At 48.7% G+C, this 26,127-nt stretch overlaps 2 protein-coding genes across 4 annotated transcripts in view; one reads left to right on the top strand and one right to left on the bottom strand.

Moving 5' to 3' along the window:
• SMC6 (structural maintenance of chromosomes 6) overlaps positions 1 to 7,646 on the top strand; it is a 52,521-nt gene extending 44,875 nt beyond the window's left edge. For both annotated transcript variants that reach the window (XM_036434649.2, XM_045580481.1), the window contains 3 exons: positions 3,592 to 3,744; positions 5,982 to 6,079; positions 7,136 to 7,646. In XM_036434649.2, the coding sequence (XP_036290542.1) occupies positions 3,592 to 3,744; positions 5,982 to 6,079; positions 7,136 to 7,250 (366 nt within the window). In that variant the 3' untranslated portion in view covers positions 7,251 to 7,646. The remainder of the gene's footprint in view (positions 1 to 3,591; positions 3,745 to 5,981; positions 6,080 to 7,135) is intronic.
• VSNL1 (visinin like 1) overlaps positions 6,179 to 26,127 on the bottom strand; it is a 62,997-nt gene continuing 43,048 nt past the window's right edge. The window contains exons 3-5 of one of the 2 annotated variants that reach the window (XR_004987326.2): positions 11,271 to 11,486; positions 9,722 to 9,980; positions 6,179 to 6,209 (exon numbers count right to left, since the gene is read on the bottom strand). Coding sequence is in view for 1 of the 2 variants with exons in the window: in XM_036434650.2 (XP_036290543.1) it covers positions 9,783 to 9,980; positions 11,271 to 11,486 (414 nt within the window). In the remaining variant the exon portion in view is untranslated. Of the gene's footprint in view, positions 6,210 to 9,005; positions 9,981 to 11,270; positions 11,487 to 26,127 lie in introns of those variants that run through there. The other variant, XM_036434650.2, reaches the window with a different exon arrangement.

Genomic DNA, 26,127 nt, shown 5'->3' with positions numbered 1-26,127 from the left:
TAAGTATCTTAACTTTGCATGTTGATTATTAGGAGATGCTTTGTCAAAATGTTGAAAAGTAAATTGACCTGCTGTTGTAGCTCTTTTAATAATAATTTAAAAAATCCCCCCCAGACAATTACATTATTTTCTTATGATGCTAATTCGGAACTTTATTTCATAGTTGCCTTCTCTTTCTAGTCCATTAGTTTCTTTCTTGAAATTATGCGGGACATTATAGAAGGTCCATTTTCTCTGGTATCACTATAGGAAGCCAAAACAGAATTTTTCAAAGAATGCTCTAACCATGTAGTTGTCTGTACTACTTATTTCTGAAGATGGACCTAGATCTGATCTTTTTGGAGAAAGAAAGCTGCCACGTTCTACTGTGTGGAGTATGTCTTCATGTATTCTCTCACAGTCACATGTGTGGAAAAGAGGGAGCGCAGGGCAAGAGTAGCTACCCACTCCAATAATTGGAGCAAAACTTTCAGATACTCACTACTTCTGGTTGCCATAAGTTTTATATGTCCATGTTCATACTTAGAACAAATAATAATTTGCAATACATATACAAAACGAAGGACTCATATCTAAATAATAATAATTACGAAAAAGAATGACAACACGTGTAAAAATGATCAAAAGTTTTAAACAGGAACTTCATAAATTAAAGTGTCCAGGTGGCATATAAGCACATGAAAGTGTCCACTATCATTTGTCATCCGAGCAATACAAATTTATATTATAACGTACTATCACATCGCCATTGGTGTGCCTACAGTAAACGGGACTGATAATGAATATCTTGTGTGGTGAAGATAGAGATTAAGGACTCTCATTCCATGCCAGTGGGACTCTAACTTGGTAGAACTAATTTGGAAACCCGCCTGCCACTGTCTGTTAAAGCCGTTCCATTCTTCACAAACTGGCAGCATTCATTCATGCATGTGGTGAAAGTCAAAATAGTGGTCACCTTTTGGGGATTGCTAGTGACAGAGAGAACGCAGAATGTGCAGAGATGCCAGAAATGTGGGAGACAGGTGATCAGTGTTTCTCCGTCTCTCCCCTTTCTCTCTCTTTATAAATAAACTAACAAACATATCTTTGGGTGAGGATTAAAAAACAAAACAAAAAAAGGAATCCAGTCATCCTTTTTTTTTCAAAAACGGGAAATTGATACAAATATCCCATGGTAAGTTAGTAATAGATCTTCATGATTCATCCAGGGCCTCATTTATTAGATTGATACCAACTGCCGTTTTGGACAAAAGATACATCCTGTTACTTAGTTCTTACTTTCATGTGTGTCTTTTTTGTTTGTTTGTTTATGTGGTTTGGCTGTGTATGTTAATGTTGCCTTTTCATTTGGATTTTCATGGAGGATTCAGACTTACAGATGATAAATATAAAATTCCAGTGTATGTTTAAATTCAGAATATTTTATAACTCTTAGATGATTAAAAAATAATGAATGCTCACTTGAGAGCTACATAATTTTTCAAATAGCAATTTGCAAAATATGTGAATCCATGTGTCTGCCAAAATATGTGTGAATAGCCTTCATGAAGTAGAACTGGTAGGCGCTGCCCTTCACCTGTGCAGCGTGTTTGTGCAAGTGGAATCTGTCAGAATGAAGGAGTGCCTTCCAGTGGTTAGCAACCATCTCCTCAGGCAGTTAGGACAGTGCTGTTCATTTATTAATTGCTAGTTTATTGTTCCCATGAGCCCTTATTTATTAAAGGGGGCTTTTTCTAAGAGATTTTGTGAATTTCAACTCACTGCTGTTACTTTCTTGGCAAGTGTGAGCCTGTTTAAGTCAGTCCTGTCTTTCTGACATCCAGTAATTGCTTTTAAAGCAACTTTACCACTAGATGTCACTGGAATTCAAGTAACAAACGTTATTTTGGCACTTAGAAATGTTTGAAAAATGAAATGAAACAGTCACATTTACAACAGCATCAAAAACAGTAAAATACTTCGAAGTAAATTTAACCAGGGAGGTGAAAGACCAGTCCACTGGAAACTGGAATGCATCGAGGAAAGAAATTGAAGAAGACACAGGTAAATGGAAAGAATCTGGTGTTCATGGATCAAAAGAATTAGTATTGTTAAAATGTACATGCTTTCCGAAGCCTGGCTAGATTTAACTTGGACCCTATCGACTCCAGTGGCATTGCTCACAGAAGTAGAAAGCACAATCCTAAAATCGGTGCGGAGTCATAAAGACCCTGAATAGCCAAAGCAAGCTTAAGGAGGAGAAGAACAAAACGGGAAGCAGTCATGCCTCTTGCTGACTACAACTTTAACCCCGCTGGAAATCTTCTCCAAGAAGAAAACATGGGGAGGAAGCTCCTTGGTGTTGGTCTTAGCAGTGATTTTTGGATTGGACACCAGAAGCACAGCTTTGGGTATATATTCAGAGGCAATGAAATAAAATCACATCTGCACCCCCGTATTCATTGCAGCCTTATCTACAATAGCCTTATCTACAACAACCTGAGGGTCCACCGAGAGACGGATGAGTGAAGAAAATGTGATGTCCCCCCCCCTCCCCTCTCTCTCTCTCTCTCTCTCTCTCTCTCTCTCTCTCTCTCTCTCTCTCTCTCTCACACACACACACACACACACACACACACACACACAGTAATATCATTTAGCCAAAAAAGGAGAGGAAATTGACATCCAGGCAACAACATGGATGAACCTCAGGGCATTGTGTTAGTTAAAGTGAGTCACACAGAGGAAGACAAACACTGTCTGGTATGACTTATGTGGAATCTAAGAGCCACACTCGTGGAAGCACTGGAACGGTGGGTGTCGGGCGTGGGGGAAGCAGGTGGTCACAGGGCCCGACTGTCCCAGATGAGAAGGTCTTCCCATGCTATCTTCTACATGTTGTATGGTTTCGGGTCTTCAGGGGACTGTGAAAATGCCAGAGTGACCAGTTCAAAGTATTTTCATTACTAGCATTTGGCTCACATTGGCATTTTTATTACCAATGTGAAGTAGAAAGCACAATCCTAAAATCGGTGCGGAGTCATAAAGACCCTGAATAGCCAAAGCAAGCTTAAGGAGGAGAAGAACAAAACGGGAAGCAGTCATGCCTCTTGCTGACTACAACTTTAACCCCGCTGGAAATCTTCTCCAAGAAGAAAACATGGGGAGGAAGCTCCTTGGTGTTGGTCTTAGCAGTGATTTTTGGATTGGACACCAGAAGCACAGCTTTGGGTATATATTCAGAGGCAATGAAATAAAATCACATCTGCACCCCCGTATTCATTGCAGCCTTATCTACAATAGCCTTATCTACAACAACCTGAGGGTCCACCGAGAGACGGAATTGGAATTGTGGTATGTTAGATCTCATTACAGTGAGAAAATGCTTTCAATTTTTCTTTTCTCAGTACAACAAAAACCACTGTTATATATAGCTCATTGTAGGATATTTTCAATGGAAGTCATTTCCACGTGACTAAATGACTTTATTCTCTTCTATTATTTTTAACTGTAAACCCATTCTTTCTAATGCGAGGCAGCCTTTTTGTGAAGAATCTAATAATGCCTTTTTCTACACCCCCCTTCCCCCCCCCCCCCGTTGACTCATTCTAGGTGCAGCCTGGAGAGGGGAACAGAGCGGCTTTCAACGACATGCGAGCCCTGTCCGGCGGCGAGCGCTCCTTCTCCACTGTGTGCTTCATCCTCTCTCTGTGGTCCATTGCCGAGTCTCCCTTCAGATGCCTGGACGAGTTTGATGTCTACATGGTAGAGTGACATTTTAGATTCTCCAGTCTGGGGGTGGGTGGTGGCCGTGTGTTCTGTGTGGAAGCAGTTCTCTTTGGTTTTCCCAAAGTAGGAAAGCTCCTGCCCGACACTTCAGTCTGTGGTTATTGTTTACACTGCTGTTGGTTTTCCTGGACACCGTACTCTGTTTCTCCCCCCTTCCCACACTGTTGCCCAAACCACTACCTGCATTTGGAAACTGTTCAGATCTCCCTGACCTCTCTCTTGCCCATATGCCCAACTACCAGTCAGACTTAATCTATAAACGACCTGCATCTCACACTCAGCATGTCTGACACCGAATACGTCTTCCACCCAAAGCCTCTCCCTTCTCATCAGTTTCTTCCTCCAGTCGTGGCAAATTGCCAATGCCAACCCAATCACCTAGCTGCGAAACTCCATCTGTGATTCTTCCTTCCACTTGCACAGTAAGTCTGACCCCTGGCTGTTCCTCTTTTAACATATCTAATTCCTGCCCTCTCCTTCCTGGTCCCTGTCCTCCTCGCCTTTTACCTGTTGTTACCACCTCGTCTCCAGATCCCGGCTTTAATCTGCTGCTCCATCAGGCCCTCCTTCACCGTTACCCAGCGTGCATTTCCAAAACAAATTGGAGTTTGGTCACTTAGTTTTTAAAGCTCTCCCGTGGCTAATTGTCCCTTAGGTGAAAGGCTAATTCTGTGGGTAACTTTGAGCCCCTTGTGTTGGTGATTTTCCAAAACCGTGCCTCAGCTTGTGCCCTCCTTCCCGGTGTCGCACCTCCTCTCTCAGGACTCGGCTCAGATGTCCCCTTTGTGTGGCCTCCTGGCCCAGCCTGCAGGCAGCCCCCTCTCATTGCCTCATTATATAGTTTATATTATGTATTACATGTGCTATTACACTAGTATTTTATCTATATGTATTTTTCGTTCTGTTGCTGTCCCTCTTATTTCTGAATCTCCCACCAAATTGTAATCTTTTGAGGTCATATTTCTACCATCTATTGTCTAGTAAGCATTTAGAAAATGCTTATTTATGCATCAGAATTTGTACTTGTGAGTGCTATGTCATCTTTCAAGTGACACCCCCCCTCCCATATCATTATTGATTAGTTAGAAATTCCTCTGAGAATTGGCTTTGAATCTAACTCACCAGCCTTAGAAGGCAATTGTTCTTTCATGCATTGTTTTTGTCCCAAATACCATTTTGCGGTCCTGTTCTATGACCCATCTTATGTCATATTTAATTCAGGACAGCTTCTTTCTCTTTCAGAAACTTGGAGGGTCTTAATCAGGATGGCATTTTGCCCCATTAAAATTATTCAGAAAAATGCACCAGGTTCTGAGAACCAATCCAAAGGAAGCAAATAAAAATGTTTTTGGTGTGTTGACAGCTTTGTTATTAATGACAGGCCATGCCGAGGCAGTGTTCCAAAAGGACAGTATTCCATTTGTGCAAGCTCTGGTTACTTTTGTTCACTGTACGCGAGATTACTTTGCAATATTCCTGGTGGAAGAGTTTGTATCCTACGAGCCAGTGAGCAGTGTAGGCGGGATGCGGGTCCCCTGTCTGCCTGCAAGGCCCATGTCTGAGCCAGCAGCGGCACGCACACGTGGTTCCCAGGAGTCCTGTCAAAACCATCCTCCTCCCGCCCCTGCTCTCGGCGCTCCGGGGCTCGCAGGGGTGGGAGGGCTGCTTTGATTGTTTTTCTTTCCTGTTATTTAACTCAAAAATGTAAGCACAGTTTAGTTCATTTCATTTCAAAACCTATTATAACCCAATTTCTTTTTCTATACACTGTGTATTTTAAAGATTTAATTGAGAAATTGGCCTGTGAATTCAACTTGGTTCACGTTGCACACATGGTAGAAGATGCAGGGGCAGGCAGTGTTTAAAGCACCTCAATCTCTGAGGGGAAATGTGAGAGACTTGATACGTTTGCACTAGCCCTTTCTGATACTGTGCTCCTGAGTGACTGTTACTGAACAAATTAGCCTCATTCTGGAGCAGCGCATGGTGTCCTTGGGATGCTCAGAAACACATCTGCGCAGTAACTCCCTGGGAGAGAGGTGTACCCAGTTGCTTCCCTGAGAGTTTGGACATTATCTTCCCTAAGCCTGGCATCACAGAGCAGGGCATGGAGGATCCGTGGGTAAAAGCCGGGACTTGCAGCAGCCAGCAGATCGCTGTGTTCCCCGGAACTTGATTGTCACGCCACCACCCTGACTTCTGCTTGTTCCCAGGACATGGTGAACCGGAGGATCGCAATGGACATGATCCTGAAGATGGCAGATTCCCAGCGCTTCAGACAGTTCATCCTGCTCACCCCTCAGAGCATGAGGTAACTTTTAAGTCTGCTGGGAATATGTGTGTCAGGTGTATAAAACCGGGACAAATCTTATATAATCTCAATTTTTAAAAAAATATTTTTATTGATTCCAGAGAGGAAGGGAGAGGGGGAGAGAGAGAGAAACATCAATGATGAGAATCATTGTCCCACTGCCTCCTGCATGCCCCCTACTGGGGATTGAGCCCGCAACTCGGACATGTGTCCCTGACTGGGATCGAACCCAGGACCCTTCTGTCCACAGGCTGACGCTCTATCCACTGAGCAAACTAGCTAGGTCTATAATCTCAATTTTTAAAGTGCAAATGCTTAAGTGACCATTAAAAGGAAAAATTAGCATCTACACCAGTTCTGGAGATTTAAGATAATTTTTTCTTTGTAGATATTTAAAATCTTGTTTGTATCATCTCCCTTCCATAACAGAAGCAAATTGATCTGAATATGATTTTTGACTGATTACTGTTTTATTTGAATCTGCTCCTCTGTGTTTATTATGGCCAACCAGTGGAAAGTGTTTGTAGTCATTCCATTTAGACTGAAGGATCGAGCGTGATTCCCTGCGCTTGGCTCTTTTCCCGGTCAGTTACACCCTCCCAGCAGGGAGGGAGTGCTCCTCCGAGGTCAGCCTCTGCGGGGTGCCTGCTGGGGACTAGGCTCCGTGTCCTTAGAGACCGTATTCTCTCTAAAGTGGTCGCTTTGGTGGGGATTTAAATTTGACCCTGGAAATACCAGGTAACCCCTTTCCAGTTAGGCAAGAACGAGAGTAAGGAATAGTTGACATATAAATCTCCCTCGTTTTCTTTTTCTGCCAAACTGAAAACCCATAGCATTTAGCAGGAAGTTAATTTTTTTAAATGAAACCAAATTATTTTCTTATTGCAAATCATATTTCTTCTGGAACTTCGGAGCATAGCCATACCCCCCTGCTGTGAATATATGTTAACAGATAACAGCCATTTAGATTTATAAAGTTTCAAGAGAAGGAGGAGAATTTTCTAGTAATGTGAAAACGTTCTTGGAAATGTTAATAATTAATTTTGCTTCCTCAAGCTCACTTCCATCAAGTAAACTGATTAGAATTCTTCGAATGTCTGATCCTGAAAGAGGGCAGACGATACTGCCTTTCCGACCCGTGGGTCAAGAGGAAGAAGAAAACGGAAGCTGATTGTCTTGTGTTGGAAGCTCTGTAAAGGGAAAAGAATTCAGGACTATTTGATGTAATAAAATGGAACTGCAGATATTCTGAAATAAAAGAGAATCCTTTGTATAGATGACCACAGTAAAATATGTAAATAACTTTAGAAAACCAGCCACAACCAGCAATTTAAAATTACTCTTACTTTACTTGGAGAAAATCGGTTTCACAGTACTGGTTTTAAATCCTTTTATGTTTATTTGTTTATTTGTTTCATTTTGTTTTATTTTTAGCCATCTACTTTTCTAGATTCTTTTTCAGAAGTAAAATTTTGTACATATGTACATGTACATATCTGTTTCATTTGGGTTCATTTCTATAGAATGAAATTTGTAAGAATGAAAATAAACGTTTTGATTCCCTGATTATATTTAGTCTTGCTTTTTCAGAATATTACATTCTCATCGTTTGTATCTACTTTTTATTACTGAAAAGAACCACTCAGTCTGCTGGAGAATCTGTTTTCTCTGAGTGTCCCGAATATCCCCAGAGCCCACTTCCTTCTGCTGCTGCTTCATGACTCACCATTGCAGGTGGGCGCGCTGGTGTGTGTGTGTGTCTGTCGTCTGTCATAGTGTTGGACACATGGTAGATCCATGAAGATTGCTATGAAGGCATGGCCTAGGGCCTGACTTCACCAATTGCCCTTCCAAGGAGCTTTCCCGTTCCTCGCCCCACCCCACCCTCACTGGGGAGGGAGCATGGGGAGGCACTCACTGAGCCTTTCCCATCCATCTCTCCCTGCCCCCACTTTGGACACGCCTAGCTCAGGGGTTAAGAACACCAGGATATTCTGTTAGCACTTATATCCTAAGGCAAAGAAAAAGAGTGTTTAGCAAAAAGCACTCAATCAGAAATGGATAAGTTAGCACTGCACTGTGATAATATACTGCCTACATGTGGCAAATTAATGTTAAATAATTAGAATGGAAAATAGTTCCTCAGTCACACTGGCCACATGTAGCTAGCTGGTTGGGACATTCGTGTTCCCGACACCAAGAAGCTCTGTTGTACAGCACTGTAGGAAGGAACTGAACTGCTCTGGACATGTTCTGACTGCAAACCTGCCTATAGAGTCCTTTGTTTTTATTTTAATTATTGATTTGAGAGATAAACACTGATGAGACACATCGATTATCTGCCTCCTGCCTACCCCCTACTGAGGATCAAGTCCACAACCTGAGCAATGTGCCCTGACCTGGAATCCAACCTGCAGCCTCTTGGTTGATAGGTTGATGTTCAGCCACTGAGCCACACCAGCCAGGCACTTCATTAGAGCTCTTGATGGAATCTTTTCTACGTTCTCTCCTGGGGCTACGAGGGTCAGGGTGGTGTTCCATCCTGATAAGGAACAGGCAGTGTACTTCCCGTTTGGAAAGACCTCTTATGGAGGACACTGCCCAGCTTGCTGAAGGCGCCCTCCCAGCTTGTGTGGGACATACCGTGTTAGCACCAGAGTCACACTGAGACATTTTATTTTCATATCGTGAGCATCTTTTAAGGATGAAGAGTTGTGTTTTCTGTCAATTTACATGCCCGATGAAATCGTCCTTCTGAGGGCCAGAATGAAGTTGGAAAGTTGCTTTTCCCTTTCTGTTGTCATTGAATCCTTCCATTCCAGAGTTGTCTGATTAAGGGTTAGATTCGGTAAGTAGTTGCTAGCTGACCCTTGATAATTATGAACATCTGTTTCACATCTAAAATCATGAAATAAGAACTCAGGGAAAAAGTCAAATGTTATAAATTTATTTGGGACTTCTATCGACACCTCTTCGGAAGCCTTTGAAAACTCAAGCAGAAATCAGTACACTTTTTGTCACTTTCAATAAATAATATCTTTGTGTGTATATATATTTATAGATAGATAGCTATACTTAATGAGTTATTTATCAGGATTTTTAAGTTTTATACTGCATTAATTCCAAAACAGCTTTTTCCAGGTTGGTAGGATGCAAATGAGGTCAGAGTGAAGGCAACCCTAAAAGGCATGCAAATGTAGTACATTTCTATTCACCGGTAAGACAAGCTCTTGTGTGTGGACCACATGGAAGAATCAAGAATCCCTGTGTGTGTCTGTCCAGTACTATTTTACAGGAAAACGGTGACACGGCTTATAATTAAGTTACATTACCATAGGGGGGCGGTGAGGGGATTCTCAGTGCTACTGACATGTAATCAAGGAGACAAGCATTAGCAGAACATGAATGAGAAGACTCTTTGCTGCACATTTCCGGCCAGGCTTTGGAGAAGGAGGGCTGGTTGTGAAACAACATTACACATATCACATCGTGGCAGGTGGTTTTATAATATACGCTTTTTAAAATTCATTAGCAAATGACATTCTCATGCACACGAGTGTTTCAAACACAAGAAGCAAGTCCATGTATAGGTAGTCCAAGCAATGTGTGTGTGTGTGTGTGTGTGTGTGTGTGTGTATGTAAGAGAGAGCTGCAGATTGAATGGAACATTGAAACGAATGCAGTCCATAGCGCTGACCTCAGCTCATTTCTGAATGTCGCACTGCAGAAGTAGGACAATGGAAGGGTCGCTCTTGGCCGCCTCTTTGAATTCATCCAGTGTGATCTGGTCGTCTTTGTTCTTATCCATCTTGCTGAAAATCTTGTCTACCCGCTGCTCAGGAGTAAGGCCGTCCTCATTCATCTTCATCATGATCACAGTGCCCACCATTTTGTAGATAGCCTGCAGAAAACAAGAAGCGGACCAGAAGGTTCCATGGTAGGATCAGCCACTCCAGTTTATCCCAAAGACCTCTTTAAGTGCTTTAAATAGCAGAGTGAAATACTCAGGTGTGAGTCTCAGGACCACCTGGGGAGAGAAGAGGTTTCTGGCTGGAGGAAATGGGCAGGAAGAGCAGCTCAGTGGTGAGCTCAAGAACCGTGGGTTGGGGTCAGTCAGGGAGGAAGATGATGCTTCTGTTTTAAACAGAGTTTGAAGTGTAGGTGAAATGGGAAAACATGAAATGTGGTTCCAACTGATAAAGGAACTTGCAGTCGCTTAAGACAATCACACAACATGGACCACTACCAGTTAGTCCTGAGAGAAGTCAGTGTGAGAACTGCGGACTGGGGACTGTATGTATAAGTTAAAGCTAGAGCAACCAGACTCCAATTGTTCCATTCGTCACACACAGTTCTCAAGGGGGCAGTTTCCTCGCTAGAAACAATGTTTTTCTCAGAAAAATGTCTTAAAGAAATAAATCTACCAGTACCCAAAGACTTGAAGGTCGTAGCCAAAAAGTGGAAGCAATTGGTAAACAGATGAACACATGTGACATTTTATATAACTGAATACTATTTTAGCATTAAAAATGAATGTGATAAATCCTACAACAGATAAAAAGGAAGCCACAGCCAGAAGGCCATGTGCTTACAGTGTTTGCTTCAGTGACGTGACATGTGCAGAAGGACAGTATTTTACTGAGCCGGGAAGTGGCAACAGGAGGACAAAGAGACCTTACTCATGGGGAGGAGGAGGATGACCACGTGAAATTGGATTAAGGCAATGGCTGTGCAGTTTGCTACGTTTACTAAAACCCATTTAATTGTGCCGTCAAAGTGGGAGAAATTATGGTCCATAAATTATGACTCAATCGAGTCTTTGCAATGCCCATTGGAGGAGCTGGGTGGCATCTTCTGCCCACGGGGAGGCTGGTTGGGGAAGAGGGCGAGTCCAGCAGAGCAGAGCTGAGCCTGGCCAGTGGGGAAAGGGTCCTGGTAACATCCTCATCCTCCGCACCCATAGGTCCTGTTGTGTAAGCACAGAGTGTGCGGGCTGGTTCATGCCACCTCAGTGGGCAGTGCCAGCTGCTGGGTCTGGGCTTTCCTGCCCTGCGCTGGAGGGGGAATGGGGTAGGAGAATCCAGCCTAGGTGTCACTATCAGTGCCCTGGGAGAAGGGGCCGCGGTAGACCTATGCCTAAGGAAGGGGCTCTGCCCTGTGCCCGCAGCCCGGCCGCCCGAGGGCCGCTCACCTCGATGATCTCTAGCATCTCCACGCGCGTGATCTTGCCGTCGCCGTCCAGGTCGTACATGTTGAAGGCCCAGTTGAGCTTCTGCTCGAAGCTGCCCCGGGACGTGATGGACAGCGCGCAGATGAACTCCCGGAAGTCGATGGTGCCGTCGCCGTTCTTGTCGAAGGTGCGGAAGGCGTGCTGGGCGAACTTGGAGGCGTCCCCGTAGGGGAAGAACTGCAAAGCGGACAGACGCGGTCAGGGGGCGGTCAGGGGGAGACCCAGCCCTTCCAGCAGAGGCCGAGCCCCTCCAGACAGACAGGCCGCAGCACCCGGTGGTCTCAGAGGGGCTCCCCTGTCTGAGCAGCAGCCTGGCCCCCAGCTCAAGGCCAAGGGCGCTGGCACAGGGAGGGCTGTCTGCGGTGACCTCCCTCGCAAGCACCTCGGTGCCTCCCTGGGCCAGGCTGGCGGGCCCTGAATGGGGGGAGCCAGCACCCCTCAGCTACGGCCTCTCCGGTCACTCCACATGGACAGGAACTGGGCAGGTGGCAGCCTCTCTCCACGCAGGGGGGGGGGGGGCGGGTTCTGCATGGATGTCCACTTTCCCCTCCGTGAGAACACCTGGTCCCTGCCCCTGAGCCCAGCCAGGTTGCCCAGACCTGCTCTCTCCGCCGCTGGCTCCCTCCCCAGTTGTCCTCTCTGATGAGGCCCCAGCGTCCCGCCGCCTCTTACAGGGCCTCCTCCTTGGTAGAACAGACATGTAAACGCCATTAAAGACACAGCATGCCTGGGCTTACTTTTGAGAGACAGAAAGAGGTACTTCTCAGAGCCACCCGTTGGCCAGGGTGCTGCGGGAGAGGATGGGCACTAGGAGAAGGAAGCACAGACCCGGAGCGGCCAGGCGGGCAGAAGCCTCAGCCTGAACGTGAGTCTCCGCCCTCACAAAGGGCAGGGCATCTGACACCTGACCCTCTGCCTGGCCCGGCAAAGCTGAAGGACATTGTCCGGGTGGAGGGGAGAAAAGAGGCAAATGAACCTCAAACTCCCCCCCACCCCCCCAAATAACCCGTTCTATTTAAAAACAGAAAAGGTATGTATGCATTTCTGGATGAATAAACCCAGCAAACACAAAGCATGTTCTTGAGGATATGTTCTGCAAGTGTTACCACCTGCTGGCGGGACAGGGGGCTGGCTTCGTGCCCACCCGGGCCGTCTCCCTTTGGGAACCTCGGTTTCTCTCTGTCCATCCTGACCTGGGACCCGCTGCCCACTCTTCCTACACCTAGAAGCACAATGGGAGGCAGAGCATTTCCCTCCGGAGATGAAAGATGCTTTTCCACGTCAGGACCCCTGACCTGAGGCCCAGAGAAGGGACCAGCCTTGCTGGGGGACGGGGAGCTGGCTTAGGCCTGAATTTCAGTAGCAGCCACGTCCAGACACCAAAATCCATTCTGTTACTACTGCTGTACCACCTCACCCCAAAACTTAGTGGCACAAAACATAGGCAATCGTTTTATTAATCTCAGAAAGCAAACATTGGACAGCCATTTCCCCCATCTAGGGCTGTGAAGGACAGCTTTCTCCTTTGTTCCCTCCTTCCCTCAGCATTTCATCGTTGTCCTTGATTTGCATTATTCATCAAAATCCATCCTGCCCTTTCTCTTGCCAGGCCTGTCCTCAGAGCTGAGAATACAGAGATCCGGACCTTGCAGTTAATGGGGGAACCCAACCAGAAATTGACAAGAGTCGTGCTATCTGGTAAGAGCTAGAACCATAAGTAGTCAGTCTTTCTAAAGCTTCGGTGGTTTCTAAGAGGGGTGCTATGGAGGAAAAGGTCACCTTCTTTCCCTCGGCACTCTCTCCCCCCATGCCTCTCCAGAGCTAGGGCTCCTGAGGATAGGTGGCCAGGTACTGAGTTTTGAACCAAGCAATTTGAACTTGAAAATGTCTAAATAGGTCAATTGGAGCCTTATGTTCTCTGAACCGTTGTGTACTCACACTTCTGGCACCAAACATGTGAGTTTTGTGTTTTGTTTTTACCCCTCACCACAACCTCAGAGCACTGAGGACAGTGGGGTTGTAACCTAGGGATGTTACATGTGTGCTGGGAGAGCTGGAGGTTCTGACAGTGTTTCATGTGCACATGGATGCAGACGGCCCCGGGCTCTGGGCTCTGCACTGACTGCTCCGATCTGTGCTGTGTTATTAGCGCTCACACATTCCTGCCCGGCATTTATCCTCCGCTGCAGTGCCTGGAGAAGGCAACGGGATCTCAGAAAGGCCCAGCAAACTCTCAAGCGAGCTCTCTCCCCACTGTGTCCATCTGCAGCACCGCCCTGAGGATGAGAACACACAGAGCCGAGGAGGCGGAGAGCAGGGAAAGGTTTTCCTCGGCCTCATCGCTGCTTGGAAAGCTTCCATGGCTGGAGCGGGCTCGGTTCTAAAACTCCGAGTGTGTGTGATTTCACTGAGTCCTCATAGCACGCCTGTGGCCGAGGAAACAGCTTCAAGGTCACGGCACTGGCAGGTTCCTGTCTGTCCGGGGCAGCGGCAGGAGGCAAATGCAGACGGTGTGATCTCTTCTGCTACACATTGTTATTTTTCTTCACCGGGTGTGAGCGGAGGAAATAAACCCAGTCCCACACGCGATGAAGCATGAGAATGTGGTGCGACAGAGAATTTGTTGCCTTATGTAATTCTTCGCTTCCATGGGCTTATACCACTGGAAACCCTCAGCCTTTTGTTTGCATTGCCCCCTTCTGGCATTGAGTGTGGAATTACAAAAAAATTGCCAAAATGAGGATTCTTTTTTATTCAACAAACAACTATGGAGAAGCAATTGTGTCAAGCACTGTGTTGGGTGCTGAATAAAATAGGAAAAGACTCATAGCATTCAGGTCAGGGGGGCAAGCAGATATTAATCAACCACATACATAAGTATAAAGTACATTATGAGAAGTTACACGTGCTTAGCGCTGTAAACAAGAGTGATGGGAATATTAGCATAAAACTTCTACAAAGCAGTGTAGCGTTTCCTCCCCCCGCCCGGATGTGCAGGCTGCTGGCACTTCATTGTTCTTCATTGTAGCTTAGGAGGCTGCAGAGCCTGGGACTTTCTGGGCTCACACAGTCTAGGCTTCTCCCCACTGAGCCCCACACCCTCATGCGCTGAAGAAACCCCAGGAGAAGTTCTCGTCCTTGTCTCTCCCCAGGCCACAACATTATCCAGCTCTCTCCAAAGACAGAGGCTCAAACCCTGCATTTCTGTGCCTAATCTAGCCATCTGTGAATGGTAAAAGGCTTGTTTCCTCTAAGGGCGGCGACTAAGCCTGGACACCTGTGCTGAATATGCCTTGTGTCACTGACTGCACGCCAGACCCCGACCTGGGTGATACAGAGGCTGTTGGGTGGCTGCATCAAGAAATGGCCTCAAGACCTCACTGGTTTGGTTCAGTGGATAGAGTGCCGACCTCTGGACTGAAAGGTCCAGGGTTCGATTTCTATCATAGGCATGTACCTTGGTTGCAGGCAAATCCCCAGTAGGAGGTGAGCAGGAGGCAGCTGATAAATGTTTCTCTCTCATTGATGTTTCTAACTCTCAATCCCTCCCCTTTCCTCTCTGTAAACAAGCAATAAAATATATATATATATATATATATATTTTAAATTGGATTTAAAAAAATGGCCTCAAGCCCTCACTGGTTTGGCTCAGTGGATAGAACATTGGCTGAAGGTTCCCGGGTTCAATTCCATTCAAGGGCGCATTCCTCCCAGATATGCTTGATTGCAGGCTTGATCCCTGGCTCGATCCCCAGCCCAATCAGGGCACATACAGGAAGCAACAAATCGATGTGTCTCCTACATACATGGTTCGCTCTCTCTCTCTCTCTCTCCCCTTCCCTTCCTCTCTCTCTAAAAATCAATGGGAAAAATATCCTATCCTCAGGTGAGGCTTAACGACAGAAAGAGACTGCCTCAGACACTGCACTTTCTCCCATCACCCAGTCTGTCCTCTGCACCCCCTTGCTGCCGGCATGCCGCAGCTTTCCAGATTGTTCTAACTTCAGAGAAGACATTGCAACATCCAGCGTCGCTCCACCCCCGGGCACCAGAACCTGCCACACTTCGATGGAGGAGCTTTGATGGAGGATGCAGGTCCCCTAGCCCTTCAGAGGCAGGAGGTTTGCATGTGTTCTCTGAAGTTAGAACAATCTGGAGAGCTGCGGGATGCGGGCAGCAAGGTGGTGCAGAGGACAGACTGGGTGATGGGAAGTGCAGTGTCTGAGCCGTCTCTTTTTGTCGTCAATCCTCGCCTGAGGAGAGGGTGTTTTGGGCCGCCCCCCTGCTCAGCCTCGAGGGCTGCCTTCCAGTCGCTCATGGAATACAGTCCCTTTGGCACACCCTTGCTCAGGCCCACTCTGTTCCCTTTGTCCCCAAAGGTCAGAAGGCTATCTCTCTGGCTCATGAATCCACATACACAATCCCACCCCCCCAAGGGAAGGTCTTTACTGCATCCCTGAAATATGGCTACTGCGCCTCCAGGTCACGTGCCCTCACTCTGCTGGGACTCATCAGAGGCGTCCAGCCCACGTCCCAGGCCCTCCTCGAAGGCAGGAGTTCGAGCTTCCTGAGTGTCTCTCCGGGAGCCAGGCCCGTGGAGCATCACGTGCTCTTCCACCGGCTCTTCAAGAAGCTGAGGCCCTGAGGGCGGTTCTGGGTTAAGTAACTGGCACAGAGTGGTACCTCAAAGGTGTGGGCGGGCTGGGGTCAAACCCAGCTCTGTGTGCAGAATGTCACCTGTCCTGCACCTGCTCATGCCCACTTCCCAGACCAGCCAATTGTGTCTAATTGTTCTCAGAAGAAGGACCCAAATCATCCCCAGGCTTGAGAGCCCTCCCAGCCGGTCCTGCCTTGTGCCCAGCACCTGGTCCCCTCCCGTGTGCCTCAGCCTCTTTCCTCACTCGGACCTTGTGCTCTTGGCCACAGGCCTGTTGTTCCCTTTGTTTGGAATGTTCCTTGTTGCCCAACCCAATGAACTCTGTCCATTCCTTAGACCCTGATCCAGCCTTCATCTTCCCAGGAATCCTTCTCTGAGTCCGGGCCAGATACAGGCACATGACCAAGGAACATCCATCATGACTGGGAAGACATGCTCCTGGGTGGTTTGATTAATGCCTCCCTCTCCCTGTGGATGATACACTACATGGAGGCAGGCAATAGCCAGGGTCTGACCCCCACGTGCCACTATACTCCCCGGTGCCCAGAGCAGGGCCAGGCCGTGAGGTGCCCAATAAGTAACTGTCTGTCCAGTGAAGTGACTCAGCATGGCAGCTCTCTTTCAAGCCCAAGGAGACAGCTGCACATTCACCCGACGGCCGCTGAAAGGCTGACATGTTCTGACCGCCGTCATACCTCACTGAGCTAAAGAAGCTCACTGTTTGGCCTGCAAACTTGTCATTCCCATCACTAAGACAGCTGGCAATTCCTGAGGGCCCGACTCACCCCCAGAGCAGAGCAGGCACTTGGTCTCGTGGCTAGAAAGAGGAGAGAGACCTCTCCCCTCATTAGAAGTGGGGAGTCCAAATAAATAAATAAATAAATAAAGTTTCCTGCCAAAGTGTTCATTCAACAGATACTCGCAGAAGCCCAGATGGTGCCAGGCTCTGTGCTGAACTCTGTGTGGGCAGCAGGGCGGTGAAGAGGCAGCGGAGAGTAACAGTACATGCAGCACCTGGCCCCGGCCCTCAGGTAGTTGTCACCCATCAGAGGGAGACGTAGTGGAACATGGGAGTGGCTTTCCACGCATGAGCTCTTTGAGAGGAGCCTAAAGACCCACCCAGCTCCTCCGAGAATAAATGGTCCATTCAAGATCGCTTCCCATTTCACCCTGCAGCGTGACTTCGCAGCGTCACGGTGACTATGAAAACCAACAGTGGGGGTCACAGGCACCTAGGATTGCAGGAGGAAGCCAGGCAGGCCTGGAGAGGGAGGGTTGCAGGAGGGGGTGTTCTGGAGGAGGAAGCAGGAGGTAAGGAGGCTCTGTGTCTGCCTGGGGTGTTGAGGGGCAGGCTACACAAGGTGGTGTGGCCCACAGAAGCCCTGGGCCAGCTGGGGAGATGCCTGGCGGTCTGCTGAGCCTGCCTGGGCGATGCTGCCTGTGGGGAGGGGTTGGAGGTACAGGAGGTGGAGAAGGGCTGAGTGGGGCTGGTGGGTTAGGTGAGGTGGCCGTCCTGACTCCTGACAGGAGGACTTCTGTACATTTCCATATGCGTCTCTGCAGGGACAGCAGAGAACAGCCCGGCTCCCTCCACAGGCTCATGAATAAAGACGTGAGGCTCCCCTAGGAGGGCCTCCAGGTCTGCCCAGAGTAGAGGGCAGCGGAGGCCACGACGGGGCGGACACACTGAAAAAGAACAGACCAACCTGCCCTCGGTGGTGGCATGGAAAGGCACCCGGGGTCAGGGTGGGGTCACAGGTGACACCAGAGCACCAGAATCACTTCTCTCAGAGCCTCAGGGTCTCCGCCTATAAATCAGGAGACTGAACAAGATGGCCTCAGGCTCCTCCTCCCAGGCCTCCGTTTCTGTGGCTCTGCAGCCACGTAAGGAACGGCTGCCGCTTTAGGTGACAGGGGAGGGGCGCCCTCCAAATGCCAGGCCTGCTGCGAACTCCTCCGAGAGGAGCCCCATGGACACTGTGAGCCACGAACGTGAACCACGCACTCATTTGAAAGGCTCTGATGACTGCGTTCGAAGGGGCAGGAGAACACGGTGGCATCATTCTAATGACATCGCATTTAGCCCACTCCGGTCAGAGCACAGCCAGTGATGCCATTGGAACATGCAGCCGGCGTTAAAGTGATGGCTGAAATGTTTTACCTGCTGTGAACTATGCCTTTGGAATGGGTGTGCGTGTCTTCCTGACACTGCCCCGGCCCGCCAGCCACGCTCTGAGGGCTGGTGGCTCCGGGCCTCCCTGTGGAACTGCGGCTCTGGACAAAGAACGTGATCTGACCGCCCACGATCTAGAACACACATGTCAAACACAAGGCCCGCGGGCCAAATTTGTCCCGCCAGGCCTTGCAATGTGGCCCGCACCGCGCTGTCATCACTGCACTCCGCTGCGTTTCCATCACAATGACAGTTTATGACTGTTCAGTAAACCATTCGGCCCGTGATTTAGGCTGGATTTTAGATTTTGGCCCCTTCTCTGATTGAGTTTGACACCCCTAAGATTCTAGAAGCTCAGGCCGGTGCTTCTAGAGCGTGGACACGTGGTGGCCGTGGCCGCACAGGGTTGCGCCTTACCAGGAAGGCTGTGAGCCAGGGCGGGGTTGCATCCTCTCAGGGCTGGACACCAGTTCTGCTCCCACCCTTGGACACACCAGGAGGAAAACAAGCACCTTTGTCCTGTGGGAGTGTCCTTGGCCACACATTGATTCGCACCCATTGTTTTAAGGCCTTTTCACCAATTTTCACTTAATCCTTACAACACTCCCATGAGGCAGGGCTCACCAGTGAGGAAGGAAACTGAGGCACAGAGAGGTGAAGTCACTTCCTCAGGGTCACACAGCACATGGCAGTGCTGAGATGTGAACCAGGAAATCTCCCTGCAGAGCTGGGTGCTGTCTGCATTGTCTCACTGTCGGGCTGGAGGCAGGGAAAGCTGACCTAAAGACAAGAACCCTCAACCGGGGCAGAAGCTTTTCGGGCAGCCGCGGTGATGACCTGAACCCAGATCCGGCCGCGGCCAGTCATACAGGCTGACACTGATGGATTTGTACATGTTGCCGCCACCTGTTACGGCCATCCCCGCAGCCTCCCCGCTGCCCCCACGCTGTGGGGATTCTGTTTTCCGGAGCATCATCCCAGCGGGCGCTGAGATCCTGGCTGGGCACCAGGTCCTGGCTCTGATCTCAGTGTCCTTCTGGCGGCCCCCCCTCCCGCGGGGCACCCGTGGTGGCAGCAGCCTCAGGGGCACTGAGGCCCAAGCGCTGCCCGCGGCTGGTTGCTAAGCAGCTGCTGCACGCTGAGCTGTGCGGAAGGAAACCCTCATGGTGACACAAACAAACCCTCCCGTGCCCAGATCTGCGGGGTGTGTGTGTGTGTGTGTGTGTGTGTGTGTGTGTGTGTGTGAGAGAGAGAGAGAGAGAGAGAGAGAGAGAGAGAGAGAGAGAGAGAGAGAGGGAGAGGGAGAGCTCGGCCTGGCAGCAGGACCCCAGGACTGCAACAGGACAGACTGCAGCACAGAGGGGGGTGGGACAGAGTTACATCACTCAAAACAGGCAGGTAACATCTTCTCCTCTCTGGTAGCTGTGCTCCCAGGAAAATAGAAGCAAATATACAAAGCACCCGTCTCCCTCCTCTCCCAGTTCCTCCCTGAGGACCCCTTTCTTTCTTTCTTTCTTTCTTTCTTTCTTTCTTTCTTTCTTTCTTTCTTTCTTTCTTTCTTTCTTTCTCTCTCTCTCTCTCTCTCTCTCTCTCTCTCTCTCTCTCTCTCTCTCTCTCTCTCTCTCCTTCCTTCCTTCCTTCCTTCCTTCCTTCCTTCCTTCCTTCCTTCCTTTCTTTCTTTCTTTTTACAGAGAGGAAGGGAGAGGGAGAGCTAGAAACATCAATGAGAGAGAAACATCGACCAGCTGCCTCCTGCACATCCCCTACTGGGAATGTGCCCGCAACCAAGGTACATGCCCTTGACCGGAATCGAACCTGGGACCCTTCAGTCCACAGGCCGAGGCCCTATCCACTGAGCCAAACCGGTTTCGGCAGGACCCCATTCTTACTCCTGATTCCAGTGTCCATGCAGAGGACAAAGGATTGTTTGGGGCGAAGCAAAGAGGGCCCCCGTGGGTCTTGGCCTTGGACTCATCTTTCCCACTGAGGGCACCTTCCCTGGCTGCCTCACACTGCCAGCGGTGCTCCATCCCTGGCTGATGCGTTGAGAAGCCCCCAATGCAAAGGCCGGGCGAGGGAGAGACGGGAGCCAGGCCGCCCTCTCTCCCAGCCACCTGCAATGCCAGCCCGCCTCCAGTCCTGCTGATTCTTTAGAGAATGTGTGTGGCCCGTGCAAAGTGAATATGTGGAACCCCGGTTTAAACATTATCAAGAACTTGAAGATGACAACATGGGAGCATTGAACCAAGTGCGTGATTCGACGAAAAATCTGAGTTTTCCGTCCTGGTTTGAAACACCTCATTCGCGCTGTGCCCCGGGGGGGCCTGTGCTTAAACTTGTTATTCTCTTTTCTTTTCGGCTGGCAGTCAGTCTATTCCTCTGTCAGTAGCGTAGTGGCTTAATTACTGCAAGCTTATCATATATTTGCATATGTGGCAAGCATCCCTTCCACGCTTCTCCTTTGGATTATTATTGAAGATATGTTCTCCCAGAGAAATCTCACCATAATTAAGTCAAGCCCCAGAACAGCCAAACGCAATGAGATGATGACAGAGATGGCTTCGCGCTGCTCTGTTCGCTGAAGGGGAGCGGAGCGAGGGCAGGTGCTTTGGGTGAGCTTCCTGCATCTCCTCCCTGCCTCGGGAGGGGGTCGTGCTGTCCATGGAGCAGCGAAGGAGCTGTGGGAATTTGTTACAGCAGCAGGAGGCTGATTCACCAGTGACTACATCCTTGAACACAGACAACCGAACGACCACCCAACTCCTCCTCTGATTCCTGGGCGCCAGGACAACAGCTGGTCCCTCTCACACCTCCGTCTCGTGCCCTCCCCAGGTCCCTTCCCCAGGTGACTGATGCCACCGGAGCTGACAGGGTGCTGCCAGGCCTGATACGTGCCGCTGGGAACCTCTCTCTTCTCCCCTGGGCAAAGGGAGAGGAAAGAGTTGCCGAGATGTGTGTGTGCCTGTCTGCACGCGTGCACCTTGATGAAGGCATCTCAACACTGAGAATAATGTCACATGATGGGGGCAGGAAGCCAGCCCTGCTCAACTCCTGGCAAGCCCGGGATGAATGGCAGTTGCCATGGAAACAGCATCCCTTGGCTCTGCCGGCTGCCTTCTCCGCACAGCTCTGCCTCTGCGATCCCGTCACCGCTCCGTGCGTGGCAGCTCCTCTGCATGGCAGGGGCTGCGTGCCTCGAGGCCAGAGCACTTCTGCTGTTTCCCCTCTTTCTAACTTAGCAGCTTGGATTCCCGAAGCCGGGAAACTGGCTTGTGAACCGAGACGAGAGGCTGTAAGCTACACTGGGCAGAGTACCGGGTTGAAGGCCTCCTTGCTGGGGTCCTTTCCCTCCTCCACGCCTGGTTTCCACTCTGTGGTGATGGACGGGGGGTTGGCCAGGATGGCCCCGGAGAGCCCCTCTCACAGCGGTGCGATGAAGCTCCTCGGGAGATGATAAACTCGGACTGAGGACCAAGCAGAGCTAAGGAACGGCCAGGAGGATGGCGACTGCTCCATGTTCCCGAAATCCGGCCGTGCCACTGGCCAGGGGGGGGGGGGGGGGAAGCCCCAAGGGAAGCCAGGAGCCCAAGGACTCCGCTCCTGTGCTGTTCACAGAGGAATGAGCGAGCAGTCCAGGTCCCCCTGGCCTATCAGAGGACCGCCTGCTGACGTTTGGTGACTGTGCTCTGCCCAGGTTAGCTGGCGCATGGATTAGTGCAGGGAGAAAGGAAGTTATCAGGCTCTTTGGCAGATAGTCTGAGTCAACTAGTACTATCTCTTTCCCCCCTAATTTTTGGTTAACTTGGCTTTTGTTCAAGTCATCAATATTTCCAGCTATAGGTAATAGATGATGATTGGACTTAAAGTAATAATGACAATCCTATTTCTTGCTTCTTAGTGATATGTGTATGTGACAGGTGATAGAGTTTAGGCCAAAGAGACAGAAGAGTAAGCCTGTAGAAGGTGGGTGGGTGGGAAGAGGGCACTTCTTGGAAATCTATCAATGTCCTGATAAGAAAGACTGATGCGGCTGGTGCCTCCCCCGCTCTGGCAGGCTGGAGCAATGAGATGATGCCCAGAACTTGAGGGATCAGCTTGTACCCATGAGGGAAAGGCCAGGAAACCTTTAGAAGCCATGGCTTACTGCTGAACACATTTCCATCTCCACATCCTTTTTGTGTGAGAAAAACACACTCTTGTCTATCTGAGCCACCATTTATTAGATTTTTTGGTTCCTTGTAGCTTCGTAACTAAGAGGTAGAATTTGTACTTTTTTCTATGGGCAAAGAGAAGGAGGGCTTTTGTTGTTGTTGAAGGTTAATTTAAAATAAAAAGAAATAGAGATGTGTTGTAAAAAGTTCAGACAATAAAAAAAAGTATATAAAGTAAGGAGTACAGGGCCTCCTTCTCACCAAACCTTTCTAAAGGTACACTATGAAGAAGAGGAGAAATGTGTGTATGTTTTGAAGGAAAAAAAAAATAGGATTATGCTATATAGTGATTTACAATTGGCTTTTTCATGTAATAATACAGCATGGATCCAGGTGGATCGTGGATATTGGGGCAGCCGTACTTAAGGAATATGAAGCTGATATCATCCCTAAATAGGACATAAACCAAACAGACAAAGCCTCCTTGTCTCCGAAAAGCAAGAGGAGAGGCAGAGACGTGTGGTAGTTCCCTGGGTGCAGGCATTGGGTTTGGCGTTCTCATTTCACCCTCTGTGAGGGCCTTCTCCTTTTACAGATGTGGAAACCGAGGTGCCCTCAGAACTGGGACCTGGTTCTATCTGACCCCCAAATCCCTCGTTCCTCTATTTTACCAGCACATGGGTTTGCACTTTCCGTCCTAACTGCTCCCATGGTCCAAGCTGCCACATGCGAATACTCACATTGCCTCGATGGGGAGACCCAGTGCAAAGTGAGCACACAGAGAGCCTCCTCCTCCTGGGTCCTGCTGGGAAAGCAACAAGTGCCAGGCCCGATCCCGAGGCATAAACGCCCGTGCGGGGCTGGCCAGAGCTGACTCAGGGAGGCAGGGACACACTGGCCTGGGCGTGGAGGCAAAGGAGGGTCGGACACCAAAGCCAAAGGAAGTGCCGTGTGGAGCTCATCAGGCCGGTTTCAATGCTGACGGCTCAGCAGAGCTCCTGGGAACATGACAACTGGCAGAACTCAGAGCGAGGGGTAATTATGCTGTCAGGCTGTCAGAGGCACTCCCCTTGCTGGTGCTCGGCTGGGAGGATCTGCCAACAGGATTCTTTGTGAATATGTAATTTGCTGAACGCTGTTAAGTCAATGTTTCCCCTGACTGGGAAGTCTGACAACAGGAAGTGTAGTTTCAGTGCCCCTCCTCCCCTCTGCTGCCTCAGGGAGAGGAAGACGGGAACAGTGAAGGTGGATTTGGGGGTGAAAATAAAGAAGGGGATAGCCTGTGGGAACCCCTTTCACGTCCCGCGTGATTCAGGGTTCCGGTTCAGGGTTCGGGTCCTGGAGAAGGCCGCACACAGATGAAAAGAGACTTTGAAAAGATTTAATTTGGGAAATGGAGGCCAGGCAGTAGTCTAATTCTAGTGGGAGAACTACTCCTAGCTCTGGCTTTTCCATCCCTTTTATTAAAATTTAAAATTATAAGTTAAACCCATATGCCCTAGGCAGGAAACTCCATTAAGAGCCAATCAGTGAATTTAGGACTAACAGGTGGGGGATGCTTCAACTACCAATATCTAGTAATTAGCTCTGACCCGTTAGAGCAATTAAGGTTGACCAGCCCTCCGAATTCCCGAATTCCCGAATTCCCTGCCCACAGCTCTCTGTTGTTAAAACAATGATTGGCTTCAGGCAGCAGCCGAGGGAGGAAAGGCAAGGGAAGGGGTGGTGGGGAGCTATGTGTGTCCCAAGTCAGGACAGGGTATCTTATTCACCTCTGAGTCTCCAACACAGAGGTCTGGGCCTGGACCTGGCTTTGAGAAAGACTCCGGAAACTCTTTGTTGAGTGTGTAAATGAATTACAGAATGGGCAGATCCACCTTCTGAAAATGGAGCAGTTGTTGTCACCCAGGACTGTCTGTCCCCATGTAGAGTCATCTGAAAGCCCAGTGGTAAGTTGTGATCATTTCAGAAGTTGCTTTGCCTCCTTTGTACTGACTCAGAAGAGGGAGGGACGGGCCCTGCCAGTCACGTAGAAATTAGAAACGCATACACCTGACGTTAGGAAGCATTGTTTTCAGCATCTTTTAGATTCTTCCAGCTTCCCTGGCCTCTTCTGGATATGGCTTTGCATTGGTTGTAGATTTATTTGTTTGGTGGCATATTTTTTAAATTTTGTTTTCATTATTGATTAAGGTATTACATATGTGTCCTTATCTCCCCTAATATCCCCCCCACCCCCCATACATGCCCTCACCCCCCTGGTGTCTGTGTCCATTGGTTAGGCTTATATGCATGCATACAAGTCCTTTGGTTGATCTCTCTCCCTTACCCTCACCCTCCCCTACCTTCCCTCTGAGGTTTGATGTTTGATCGATGCTTCTCTGTCTCTGGATCTGTTTTTTGTTCATCAGTTTATGTTGTTTATTATATTCCACAAATGAATGAGATCATGTGGTATTTATATTTCTCTGACTGGCTTATTTTGCTTAGCACAATGCTCCCCAGTTCCATCCATGGTGTTGAAAATGGTAAGAATTCTTTTTTTACCATAGCATAGTATTCCATTGTGTAGATGTACCATAGTTTCTGATCCAATCATCTGCTGACAGATACTTGGGCTGTTTCCAAATCTTAACTATAGTAAATTGTGCCGCTATGAAAATAGGGGTGCATATATCCTTTCTGATTGCTGTTTCTAGTTTCTTGTGATATATTCCTAGAAGTGGGATCACTGGGTCCAATGGGAGTTCCATTTTTAGTTTTTTGAGGAAACTCTATATTGTTCTCCACAGTGTGGGGTGATCCTTTCTGTAAGGTTTGGTGGGCTAAATGTCTACTTGGAACCCTCACTGCTGTACCAGGTTCTCTGATGAACTGATGGGCTATTTGGGGAGAGGGAGGGGGCCTTTATACTGGGGAACACTTTGGGAGGGCAGCTCCTTACTGGTCAGTCCTCTACATAAGCCACAGGGATCACACAGATGTTAAGCACCTGCAGGGACCACCCGGTGCTGCCCTCCTCCAGACTGAGAGCTTCAGCCCTAGCAAAGTAAGGATCATGTAGCAGAGATTCTTTCGCCAAAGTCAAGGAAGGCAAAAACTGGCAAAACACTTTCAAAATACCAATCCCTACCCCACCCCTAACACACACACACACACACACCTGGAATATAAGACCTAGCTTGTTGGCAAAACGGTTTGGCTCAGTGGATAGAGCATCACCCTATGGACTGAAGGGTCCCGGGTTCTATTCCGTCAAGGGCATGTACCTTGGTTGTGGGCACATCCCCAGTAGGGGTGTGCAGGAGGCAGCTGATCGATGTTTCTCTCTCATCGATGTTTCTAGCTCTATATCCCTCTTCCTTCCTCTCTGTAAAAAATCAATAAAATATATATTTTTAAAAAGACTTAGCTTGTCAAATTCTCACCCTGATGACTGCCAAAGCCTTGCTTTTTTGCTCATCCATGTGATGGCCCTGGAATCCCATCGTTATTACACTGGCTTTCCTGATCCACTCTACATCCCTAAGCATGGCACACACATTAAGTGTAAGCAGACAGGATGTGCTGATACAGTTGATTGGAAACATGTGAGGGAGCAGGTTTGACAGAGGGAGGGCCAGAGTGAGAAGGTAGGTGTGGGGTGGGAAGCTCTGAAGCAGACAACAGGGCACAGAAAAATGGCTGTGAGGATGGTGGAGCCAGAGTTGGCTCATTTTGGAGCCACCGGTGTCCTCTTTAGAATAATCATGCAAAGCTCTTTCTAGCCTGGAGTCAGTGTGCCTTTTGGCTCCATTCCTGGATGGAGCAGGCCTCAAAGCAGTCATACATGTATGT

Source organism: Pipistrellus kuhlii, unplaced genomic scaffold (assembly GCF_014108245.1).
Source record: "Pipistrellus kuhlii isolate mPipKuh1 unplaced genomic scaffold, mPipKuh1.p scaffold_m20_p_13, whole genome shotgun sequence".
In the NCBI taxonomy this organism is placed as follows: domain Eukaryota; kingdom Metazoa; phylum Chordata; class Mammalia; order Chiroptera; family Vespertilionidae; genus Pipistrellus; species Pipistrellus kuhlii.
The sequence above is the reverse complement of the archived record's forward strand: the minus strand, read 5'-3'. Positions and strand labels throughout refer to the sequence as shown.